The 12,083-nt window shown below is 36.5% G+C and overlaps 1 protein-coding gene, 2 long non-coding RNA genes and 1 pseudogene across 3 annotated transcripts; 2 read left to right on the forward strand and 2 right to left on the reverse strand.

Moving 5' to 3' along the window:
* Positions 1-494: 494 nt before the first annotated feature.
* On the forward strand, positions 495-1,116 carry LOC147499453 (uncharacterized). Its single transcript, XM_086563479.1, has 3 exons — positions 495-584; positions 670-831; positions 934-1,116. The coding sequence occupies exons 1-3, from the start codon at positions 495-497 to the stop codon at positions 1,114-1,116; spliced, it is 435 nt and encodes a 144-aa protein (XP_086419605.1).
* A 383-nt stretch (positions 1,117-1,499) lies between these two features.
* LOC147499454 (uncharacterized) lies at positions 1,500-4,568 on the forward strand. Its single transcript, XR_015194481.1, has 3 exons — positions 1,500-1,553; positions 3,399-3,466; positions 4,510-4,568. It is a non-coding gene; the product is annotated as an uncharacterized LOC147499454 (long non-coding RNA).
* A 1,202-nt stretch (positions 4,569-5,770) lies between these two features.
* On the reverse strand, positions 5,771-6,238 carry LOC147499455 (uncharacterized). Its single transcript, XR_015194669.1, has 3 exons — positions 6,178-6,238; positions 5,961-6,065; positions 5,771-5,879 (listed from the first exon to the last, which is right to left on the reverse strand). It is a non-coding gene; the product is annotated as an uncharacterized LOC147499455 (long non-coding RNA).
* Positions 6,239-8,197: 1,959 nt separating this feature from the next.
* Positions 8,198-8,572, reverse strand: LOC147499456 (transport inhibitor response 1-like protein pseudogene; annotated as a pseudogene).
* Between the last annotated feature and the right edge of the window lie 3,511 nt (positions 8,573-12,083).

Consider the following 12,083-nt stretch of genomic DNA (forward strand, 5'->3'; position numbering starts at 1 on the left):
AGATCTTCTCCGCCCGGGTGTAAAAGTGACCCTTTTACACCTTACAAAAATATAGTGACACCTGTTCATCTTTATATATATATAATAGCAGTCCCTTTTCCTGCTCTCTGAGGGTGTCCACGTAGGCAAATTTTAAGTCTCTTTTACTCACTTCAAAATCGGGATGGATTGAGAAAAAGTGGAGAAAAACTCTGGCGAACCACTTAAAAAAGTAAAGTGGAGAAAAAAAAAATAGAGAAAAAAAAAAACGAAAACTAAGAGTCACACTTAATTAAAAGTGAGGACCAACAAATGAAAGTAAGTTTACCCATCTTTCTCTCTACAAAGATCAGCTAAGAGGATGTCACCCCAATATCGGTTATCTTTAATCAACTCCATTCCAAAACATTTTCTCTCTCAAATTTGTTCTTCTTTCTTAACTGTTAAATTACTCTATTTTTTATCACGTCTCGAATTCAATATGGGCATGAAGGGGTGAAGTTAAGTCTACAACTATGGCAAAGCAAGTGAAGGAAAAGAAGGTAGCAAAAGCAGCAGCACCAAAGGAGAAGAAATCTACTCCTTCTCATCCACCTTATTTCCAGGTACACTTTGTTTATTTCTTACCAATTTCTTCAATTTTAGTGTTTGGTTGTGGAGTTATTGATTGGGTATGTTTGATTTGTGTAGATGATTAAGGAAGCATCGTTGGCTTTGAAAGAAAAGGGTGGTTCAAGTCCCTATGCAATTGCAAAGTACATGGAAGAGAAGCACAAGGAAGTTCTACCAAAGAAATTTCAAGAAGATGTTGGCTCACATTTGGTTGAAGAACAATGTTGTGAAAGGAACACCGTAAACGTCAAAGCTTCATTCAAGTTATCCGATCTTTGCTAAGAAAGTTTCAAAGCGATGTGAAACCAAAGAACTTGTTAAGAAGAAGAGTTTGTTTCAAAGGCAAAGGCTTCGCTCCTATTCTTCGAGAAGAAGGTGGTGAAGAAACAACCTGTGAAGAAAACTGAGAAGAAGGTGAAGAAAGTTGGAACACCTGTGAAGAAGAGTAAGAAAGCTGCTGCTGTGAAGCCGAAACAGTCTCCTTTGAACATCTCAGACTTCGATCACACCCCTTCTTATTGGTAAGCCTTCTTTCTTAAACAGCGTTTGTTGTCGTTGTTGTTGTTGTATTTTTGAATGCTGGGTTTGGTTTGCTTTTGGTATTGGGATGATCTCATTTTTCACGTTCTTGCAAAAGATTAATTACCTTTTGACACCGAGATACTGGGTTTGGTTTGCTTTTGGTATTGGGATGATCTCATTTTTCACGTTCTTGCAAAAGATTAATTACCTTTTGACACCGAAAAGAGTTTCAATTTAGCCGCATTAATTTTGGTTTTTGTCTCCAAGTTTTATTATCTCTGTCCATGATTTTCAGTTCCGGAAAAGTGCATTGTTTGATATCTCAATACAGTATTTATGGTAAATCATCAGTTGAAATTGATCGACATTTAATTTTGCTATCTGCAGTGTCATATTGCTTGGAATCGTTTGCACTTCGTTGAACTTGCCACAATTGAAAGGTGAAATCCCTTGATCGTAATTAGTCATGTATATATGTTTTTCTATCTACGTTCTTTTATTTCTCTGCATACATTGTTGTAGTTCATGTTCATATATCCACCACTTTGTTCATGTAGTTCCAGGTATACAAGTAGTTATGTGTTTTCACCTTATGAAATTTTACCCCTTTTTCTCTGATACTCTGTTTATAATGTGGCAATTTTTATTTTACTGAATGTTAATGTTTGGTCATCGGTTATTATTCCTAATATGCACAACTCAAGTTGAAATTTTATTACTAGGTATTAGATCTTCGCCGTTTAAAAAAAAAAAAAAAAAAAAAAAAAATTATTGTCAGAGCAAGAAAGAAACTATAAGGGTGGGATCATGCAATGGAAGTCATATCCATTAGACATGGGAACCATTGTGGAGGCCCCTCTTACAGACATAAGCTCTAACAGTATCTTAGAAAGAGATAGGACGAAAGCAGGCTTGGTCAATTATTATAGAATGGAAACTTAAGCACATTTTTTTGTGAATGAAACTTCATGCATTGTAGCAACTTAGCTTAGAGAAAGAACTTGAAAAACTAAAAAAAACAACTTTTGTACGTGCCAGGGATAGTATGACACTAAAGGTTCTTTCAATGAATCCAATTTGTTATCGTAATTCGAATAGGTATGCATCTTATAACCTTTAACATGTCATATTTGAGGAGTTGCTTGGTTGCATGATCACAAATCGGCTATTCTATCCTTTTTGGATTCCTTTAGATCCGGGAACCCCTTTAGATTTTTTAGCATACTCTTAGTAGTAGTTAAGACTGTCCCATCTATGGCAAACCCTCCTTATATATGGATGGACCATTTTAATTAGATCAAGAACATCGGTACACTAGCCATGGTCCCGGACTCCCTTGTTCGATATGATTTCACGCTTCATATAGCATAGGAATGATAGGATAGACCAAAGTGTTTAAGTTTGTACAACATGTTTACATGGAAATATATCAAAACATGCTATGGTCTGTGTAGTCCTTTGTCTTAGTTATATTCAAAACCTTCATACAACCATAAATTATGTTATCATTTGAATAACACAATCCTAGGCAATCGCACTATTATGGACTCAATCGCGGGGACTGATTGTGTGCTTTCCTATTTCTTTTTTCCCTTTTTTTTTTTCTCTTAGGTCCGTTCGATCATGTTAGTGTTGAATGCTTCAAAAGATGCTATTAATTCAGGGATGTTAGGGTAACTGAACACATGTAATCAACAAACTATATACCAAAAATGAAGAAATTGTGTTTTCCACTATCTGAGTTGTCCACTAGAACAAACAATAATAACTACCAAGATATTGTCAAGGTTAACAACATTTTATCGTGATATATCCAATTAGAAAATTAAATAAGATTTCAAGAAATGATTTAAGATATTTAATTATTTGTGGTTTGCTAACGTTCTTTTTAAGCAAAAGAGGTGATATTGTATTGTGTAGCTACTAAGCCAAGAAAATGTGCTTTATTTGATTGCTATGCTTTTATATTCTCTTTTCTAGGCGATTCGTCTATTTTTTCTCACAATTCTTTTTTAGGAAGAGATGTGTATCTGAAATCGGCCTAACCAACTACCTGAAAGGAACTCCTTAGAATGATATAGTGTAATTTTTCGTTCATGGAGATCTTCTGTTTCGTCACTTGATGATAAGCGCCATTGTGCATGTTGGATATGCACTCTTCTGATTTTCATTGGTTCTACCATAACATTATTTTTTTCAAATACGAAATTAATTCTTTGAGTTTGTAAATTTTGATTTGCTGGATTTTGTGTAACTTGATTTCTATTGATTTATGTTATGCATAGAGGAGAGGCTGAAGTGCAGTCCATGTGCATTGCAAATATGGAGGCCCTGGTGGAAATATTGCAATAGAGTAAGTCAATTCCATCTCTTCCATATAGTTATGCTATTTAGAAATAGCAAGTAATGCTAATTGCCTGTTTCTAGATCTAAAATTATGCTTTCAATTTAGTTTTATATTTACGTAGAGTATACCATTTTACATGAATATGTTTGGGAAATTCTATAGTTAGCCATTTTAGTTTAAACTTTAGAGCTTTAAAACCACATTTCTACATTATATATATAATCCACAATGATGTGTTAGATATTTTCACCAAGTTATTTTAAGACTATCGGAGAAAGGTCCTAGGTTCTTTCACTATGCACTTTCTGTGAATAAATTTAAATAGGGATTCATGGTTTGTGGCACTCATGTTACATACATACTATAGGTTTATGAGAAGTATATTGATCAGCTTTGAGTGTATAGAAGCTCTAAGTCTAGCTTTTAGATGAAGAGCTGTTGATAACAATGTTTATAGTTTAAGTTTAGCTTCTCATAAATATTTCAAGCTACATCAAATATGTCTAATGAATATATTTTGAGAAGAAAGAAAAAATAGCCACCGTATGTGTAAATGATGGCGTCTTTTGAAATAAAAAACCGAGGGAGTTTATTTTGTGGTGTGTGGTGCGAGAATGAACACACGTGTGTAGGGGGGTATCAGCTTGCAGTAACTGTTTCTATGAAGTATCAACAGGTGGTATCCGTCTCTTGCCTTCAAAAGTAGTGAGGATAGTAGTGACTAATTAATCTCATTGAGGATCTTAAGTGTATCTCAAACATAACTTTGAGAAATGTCTTAGTGTTACAATAGGTAGTTGTAATGTCATTTATTGTTGAAGGGCTTAACTAGAAGGTACTTGATATGTCAATGGGGATGGCCGGATGGGGATGAGACCTGTGATGGGTTCCAGATAGTTTTAACAATGCTTTGATAAGAATTTGTGGTCTTGGTCTGTTGGACACTTAAATGTTTAATCTCTGAAACCATTATGAAACTTCTTGGTACTTTTATTTTAGTTAGTAGTCTCGACTTTGTGTTGAACTCATTTTTTGTTTTGTTTATGCAGACAAATCTTGCGGGGATCTGGAATGGTACTTCTTTTGTCCAAGAGACACGACTAATCGTCTACACCGAAATTGGATATTGGAACGCGGTAGAGATAGACCCATCTGTAATGGCCCGCATTAATCGTGGGGATGAATATATTGTTGATAACAATGTTTATAGTTTAAGTTTAGCTTCTCATAAATATTTCAAGCTACATCAAATATGTCTAATGAATATATTTTGAGAAGAAAGAAGAAAATAGCCACTGTATGTGTAAATGATGCGCCTTTTGAAATAAAAACCGAGGGAGTTTATTTTGTTGGTGCGAGAATGAACACACGCGTGTGTAGGGGTATCGGCTTGCGATGCTTGTTTCTATGAAGTATCAACAGGTGGTATCCGCCTCTTGCCTTCAAAAAGTAGTGAGGATAGTAGTGACTAATTAATCTCATTGAGGATCTTAAGTGTATCTCAAACATAACTTTGAGAAATGTCTTAGTGTTACAATAGGTAGTTGTAATGTCATTTATTGTTGAAGGGCTTAACTAGAAGGTACTTGATATGTCAATGGGGATGGCGGATGGGGATGAGACTGTGATGGGTTCCATAGTTTTAACAATGCTTTGATAAGAATTTGTGGTCTTGGTCCATTGGACACTTAAATGTTTAATCTCTGAAACCATTATGAAACTTCTTGGTACTTTTATTTTAGTTAGTAGTCCTCGACTTTGTGTTGAACTCATTTTTTTTTGTTTATGCAGAAAATCTTGCGGGGGATGGAATGGTACTTCTTTTGTCCAAGAGACACGACTAATCGTCGTGCAACCAAATTGGATATTGGAACGATCGGTAGAGATAGACCCATCTGTAATGGCCCGCACAATCGTGGGGATGAAGAAGACACTGATTTTCCATTTAGGAAGGGCACCGCGAGGAGATAGGACAAATTGGGTTATGCATGAATATCGACTTGAAGCCAAGCAATTGTTTGACACCGGTGTCTCCATAAAAGTAAGACTTTGTTTCAAATTTGCATGTAGTTATATTTCTTTGGTTTATGACCTGTTTTGTCAAGTTAAATTGTTGTATTATGGTTAATCTAATATTAGAGTATGTGATTCTGCTAAGTGCTATACTACATATTTTGCAAGCAGTCTTTTCTATATTGCTGTCAAATGAGATATGTATCACTAGCACAAAGTACATAGAGCATATAGGCATTTCTTGAAATCACTGAAGGGCAAGTTTTGTCTGCTAGGGTGCTAGCAGAGTCCGCGGGAGCTTCGGAAAGCAATATTCCACAGGATCTCACAAGCCATTGATGCAGTTCGTGTATGCTATACCTTAGAATCACATCTCCGCATAGATCACATGGCTGTTTCCATCCAGCTGGAAAATTAATGAATTCAAAAAGCTGCTTTTTAAACGGCTTATACTCATGATGAAATTTATTAAGTAGAAAAATCCTACCTGCATCAGTAGACCCCCATCACGCAATGTATGTATTTCTGCCTCAACCTCGGACTGATTCATCCTTAATTTAAAGCTTCTTGGTCCTCCCTTTACGATGTCAATCTAAAAGACAAAATTTTATAAACTCAGTGAAGTACCAAAATAAACCGTAAAGAAAATAGTTTCAATCAATCCTGAAATAACAATTCATTTAAAACCTATATAAGAAAAGTACCGTGTACTTGCTTCCTTCGATGTTCAAAGAAACTTGAGAATGGACAAGTGATATGTCTTTGCACTTAAAAGAGTTCATTCAGCAACTAATATAAATGACAAAATGTGAGGATTCTTTGAACTCATCTCTGAAGGTAAAGTAAAACAAAAATCTGCACCCGTATCGTATATCGAAAATAATAACTCTCTCGGCTAACTAGGATTTGACAAAGTTTAAAACTTTTACACGCTCTAGATAACAAACCCGATTAATCGGAAAAAGCCGACAATTTTTTTCATCAACTAGGTGTTCTATCAAACCAACTAATGGTAAAGCTCAATAAAGCGAAGGTAAGCACCAAATGATGGGTGTCTAAATCTTATCTTGATGGGGCAAGAACTGCAAGAGAATACGGATATCGTTGAGCAATTAGACACCATTTTAAAAATGTTAGACATTGTTGCTTTGGTGGAGGTATTCAAACGTCAGTTATATTTCAAGAGCTTAAAACCATTGAGATGTTATTCAGGGGGTGTGCTGAAGGAAATTACAAAAAAAAAACATTGAAATCATTAGAGCATTTGCATGAACTATTGGGAGCAATGTTTGTTTTTTTTCCCATGTTTTCTGAGACTAATAGGCATGAATCGATAAGTCTTGGATTTGGAACAAATGTTGGCCTGCCAATCTCCATGCCATACCTTACCAAACCAACATATCCAAGTTCCTCAAAACAGAATTTTGTCATGTAAAACCAGGTTTGATCACGGTGATTGGCAACTCACTTGAAATAAGAACGAACAAAGGAATCATTTTGCTCATGGGTCGGTAGGCAAATAATCACATAGAGATTTCTGAATTGCCCTTTCACCACGTACTCGAAGTAACATCATGATTTCAGACCAAGCTCAAGGAAAAAGGGTTAGAATAAAAGAAATCAACATATTACCCTGCTAAAGATGGAGGACATGCAAGAAGAATCCCAAGACGTCACAAAACAAATGCTCTTGATAGTCCACCACAATTGAATATGAAGTCCCTGTAATCTTAATTTCCATAGCTATAAATGAAAAACAAATTTAACATATGTGAAGAGAAAAATAAAAAGCACTTACCGGCGATATAGGGGCGATGTTAAGTCGAATGAATTTTTGAGAAAGGAGAATATCATAAAGAAATCCTTTTCGCAACAAAGAATCCTATATGACCTTTAAATACTATGAGGAAGAGCTTACCTTGACATACTTGAGCAATCTTAACACAATAAACGAAATTCATGTAAAATTTTAAGGCTCCTCCCCGCTTTCCAAGTTTTAAGGACACAATCAAAGAGCACAGAAAGAGTACTTTCCAATCGCATTTGGTCGCATCTTTTGTATTTGACTTTTAACGTAATCAAAGGGCGACCGCAGTCGGGCGAACAATCCCAAAACAAAGACTTGCTCCTAGAGAAGCAAATGAAACAAGAACAGTTCAACAAACCAAAAGAGCACAAATATGATTATTCCTTTGCACGGACATTAGACTACAAGAAACTCTACAAGAGAAATATCAAATATGATTATAGTGGGGTCACCAACCAATTTCGTTCAAACAACCATAAGCCACATCAATTTTTTCTTTAACAAACTTTTGGAAGGCGGATGGTAAAACATGCACATTCTCAACATGGTTAAGCCTCTAATGCCATTCCAAATGCCCTGCCAAGAAAAATCGAAGGCTATTATGTCTGGAACCGGCATCCCATGTGGATTTTAAAAATACCCCACTGCTCAAATCCCTCCGGAATTTGCTCCTGAACTGTGATATAAACAAACAAGCAATGTGCTCTCCCTTCTGTTAAAACGCAAGTCTACAAGATTGTCACAAAGTTTGGTGCATCACTCCACCATCTATCAAGAGATCGATACATGTATAACTTCTCAACCTGTTTGGCCAAAATCCTCTTCAATTTTCGGTAATTCACGTGTTTGTTTGTCGTCGAAAGCAACCTCCTTGCAACCTCAAACAATCAATCTACAAAAAGACATCCACAGGAACCTCATGTTATGAAAATGGTGCAAACCGGAGACCAGACCTGCATACCCAAAAGGGCAATCTCTAATCTCAAGCTTCGCGCATTCAGGGAATCCCGAAGCACATAAGTCAGTGCCACGTCAGTGTCTCCTTCAAAAGCAACTGATAGTGTACGAACTAACTTCCCATACTGTCCAATGTAATAGAAGGCCTTATCGGTGAGCAAACCAGATAATGCTAACCTTATGAGCTTCTTACAGTTCATTACAATAGCACCAAAGCCCATATCCATGGGTTCACCTGTCAGATGGTCTGGTAGGTGTCGCCCCATTATACAAAGACGGAACACCACAAGATCTGGATAGTTCTTTGACATGGCCACAACAGCTGCATTGGTCATTTTATTGCAAAAATGGAGAATTGAACACAACTTCTTACAACCTTCAGAAATGGCTACAAGGCCCACTTCTGAGACTGGGGAATCACTGTCCTCCCGGGCAAAAGCTGGAAAGACCGAAGTTCACGTGGAGTCATCGCATGTTGCAGCCCACGTACCGAAGCCCTTCGTTACATACCATGTTGTATTTAAGCCCTTATTCTGTCTTTGTAAGCATTGCATTTTTTCGTCTCTTTTGGTTCGATTTGGTACCTTGAGAGTTGGGACTGGGATACTTGGTATTAGGTTGTTAGCTTCTAGCTAACTTACCAAGAATTGTTGTAATATTTGTGTGACAATATTAATTTAGTAACTATTAAGGATCAAAAAAATAAACAAAAACACAATATTGACTCTAAGTAGCATCAATGAATAAACTACTGCACCCTTTCATTAACAATCATTCAAGTCGTGTCGACCTACTTTACCTAATCATTGTTTAAACCCCCGCCTTTTTATTCAATTGCCTTTTTTTCAAATATTGTATTCTCAAGCTTTAGATTTTTTGTTCCCTTTTTACAATGGCACAATCGGAACTCATTGCTAATAGAAAAAAAGGTCGCACTTACAACCACACTAGCTAATACCACTAAAACAGCTGCGCTATACTACCACCAAACCATTATCCCAACCAAATGAATATGAAACAATCAAACCTTATCACCCTGAACAAGATCACAACCGCTGTCATAGGACCGTAAGCATAGAGTAGGCTAAACCCTTGAAGTATAATGTCTAACAAGGAGCCTCATCTTCGAAAAGGATGTTTCTAATGTTAAATTTTACCTCATATCTATTTCCCGGTTTCCATCAATTCATACCTTTTCTGCTCTCCAACAACAAACTCGATGCTGTGCAAAATATTTCTTTTCTTTTCTTTTTTTCAATCAAAGCAAAGCAATGAAAATAGAGAACATCTGATATCTGTGTCAGTCTAGAAAACTCGAGGGAAGTCTAACCAGCAAATAGCACATTGGTGGAATGGAACACAAGACAGCCTATTCAAATGACGACAACAACAACAACAACAACCAACAACAACAATAACAATAAAAATACAAATATTAATAAGAATAAGAATAATACTAAAATTAACAATTCTAAGTAATTTCAAAGAATTACTGAGCCAACTTTAACTTACAAAAGTTGCTGTGGCTATCATTGTGTAGTCAGCAATCACCAGAAATAATATAAGGCAGTTAGGTAGGATAAAAGTTCACCACATACAAAAATGGGGAACAAAATGATTATAGACCAATTTAAGAATCACATATACTTTCTGATAACTCTTTCACATTCCCTGGTGCTCACTGAAGGATATTGATTACGATGACTCAGGTCAGAACCGAATCAAAGAGAAAATCTAGGCCAACATTTGCTTGCGTACATTATGTAGTTAAGTGAAAATTAGATCAGAATGTGCTCCAAGAGCTACCAATCACAACTCCTAAAATTCTAAATGAACCCTAGACACTCCTTAACCTAAATATACATTTGCATATAAAAAAAATCAGAAGCTCAGAACAGCAGATGGAATCTTTTCACTTTCAGTATTCAGAAAGGAAAGCCTCATTATAAGTGCACATCATCGACAGAAATACTAAGATGACAAGTTAATCCACCTCAATGTCAAAGAAGCACATCTCTACTATACTTTCTAATGGAGGAACACAAAAAATACACACACAACAAAGAATTCTTTTTCGCACTATACTCGGGCAATCTATGGTGGACATAGAAGATTGGCCTATTTCATGTCCTGACAAAAACGGGGACTCCACTAGATCGCAAGGTGGAAGTTACTTACCAGCGACAGATGATGAGTCAGAACTACTTCACTATTGAAATTCGAAGTCTTTAAGCTTAATCACATTCAGTTTGAGTGGGTTAAGATAAAAAGCTTACAGGGGGCATACATTCTGTCTTGATGAAAATAACAAGATTCACCAATTAGCTTCCGGACTTTCCTATCTGAAGCCAACTCCGCCACCGGATCTACTTCGCATCGACTACCACAAAGGTGATCCTTACACCCGGTGACCCAAGATCGTCGAGCCGTACACTATAGTTGCCTGTTCCAATGGAATCATCTTTCAACAAAAGTAACGCCGCCCGTTGTGACCCCGCAAGTTGGAATTACCAGTAACTCTGGACGTAATTTGATATATGTGTTCTTTTGGGATGAGCTAGAAATAAAATATTAGTTTCCTCATTTTAATTTTTCCACTGGTGCTCCCCCTTTGTACAGTTTATTTCAAAGATACTATTTTCCTCTTCTTTTTTTTGTTTGTTGGTGCTCCTAATAAATTCAATGGAGGCCATGAAATTTATAAAACTGGCATTTGCAGGGGGTGGGGGGAACACAAACAAAAGTAAAAAAAGGTACAAGCACCTTATCTTAAATAGTCAACTCCGTGCCTACTCCTTCCAAAGAGACAATCAATTAACGAGCCTGCGACAAAACATGCCTTAATCTCAGCCCCTTTTTCCGTTTCTTCAGGCATGTTCGAGCGTGAAGCAGGAAGTGCCTCAAAACAGAACAATTTTTACACAGATGGACGGACAACTGGACAGGAGCTGGATGCATAAAAGAAAACATAAAACTTGGCAACCCTATAAGATCCTTCAAAGGCAAAATAGACAGATACAAGCTGCTGAAAATGTTGCAAGCAATGAAGCCAAAGTAAATTTCATCAAAGAAAAAATAAAACAAAGACTTAAAACCTGGAAAGTGGAAACAACGGTTTCACACTTTCACAACTTCAAAATCGACTAAAAATATTCGACTCTAAAGTCCAAGCATACATTAGTACATTTCCCCTTTTTGTGTCTTTCATTTCTTTTTTTTGTCTTTGTTTTGGAGAAATGTTGGCAACGTATTAAATATTCTATTGACCAAGACTTGATTGCTTAAAGTGTAACTATCAATACCAATTTTATCAAAGTGACATAGCGTGAGGCCGTGAGCTCTTGCCGATTATTGATCCACCTTTTTCCACACGCAGACAGAGCTAACACTTCCTTGAGTTACGAGACCAGCAATAGAGCACATAACAATGCAAAGAACACTACCATTTGGTTGGTTGAAGCGGGATACTCAATCGGAACCGATTCATGTCGCCTTCGGTTCAGACTTGGATGGGGATACTTCATACTTTGATATAGCTCAATCAATAAGTATAGTGATCTGTTATAATTAACAATCGCTGAATGGGATGCACAAGGACTAACTCAAAGCTTCAGAGAAAGTAGAGGACTCCCCTTGGGTGTGCCCAAGTAGAGAGTTCTTAACGCTTTTAGTACTCCAATTCCTATCAATTAATATACTATAATAACTATGTAGCAAATAGTCTATGAACAATAGAAGAGGTTGGGCAAAGGGAAACTAGCAGTTTTGCTAACCGCAAGGTTCCTGTGACAACAAAGCGGTATTTAATATTGTATAATAAAAACCCTTGCCTACCGAGTTGTTCTG

This window comes from Coptis chinensis, chromosome 5, assembly GCF_015680905.1.
Source record: "Coptis chinensis isolate HL-2020 chromosome 5, ASM1568090v1, whole genome shotgun sequence".
NCBI lineage: Eukaryota > Viridiplantae > Streptophyta > Magnoliopsida > Ranunculales > Ranunculaceae > Coptis > Coptis chinensis.

Bases quoted from the DNA above. Each gene is read 5' to 3' on its own strand.
- LOC147499453 (XM_086563479.1), top strand. From the start codon at position 495: ATGGCAAAGCAAGTGAAGGAAAAGAAGGTAGCAAAAGCAGCAGCACCA. The intron at 585-669 runs GTACACTTTGTT...TGATTTGTGTAG, and splicing joins CTCATCCACCTTATTTCCAG to ATGATTAAGGAAGCATCGTT. The intron at 832-933 runs GTAAACGTCAAA...TTTGTTTCAAAG, and splicing joins AATGTTGTGAAAGGAACACC to GCAAAGGCTTCGCTCCTATT.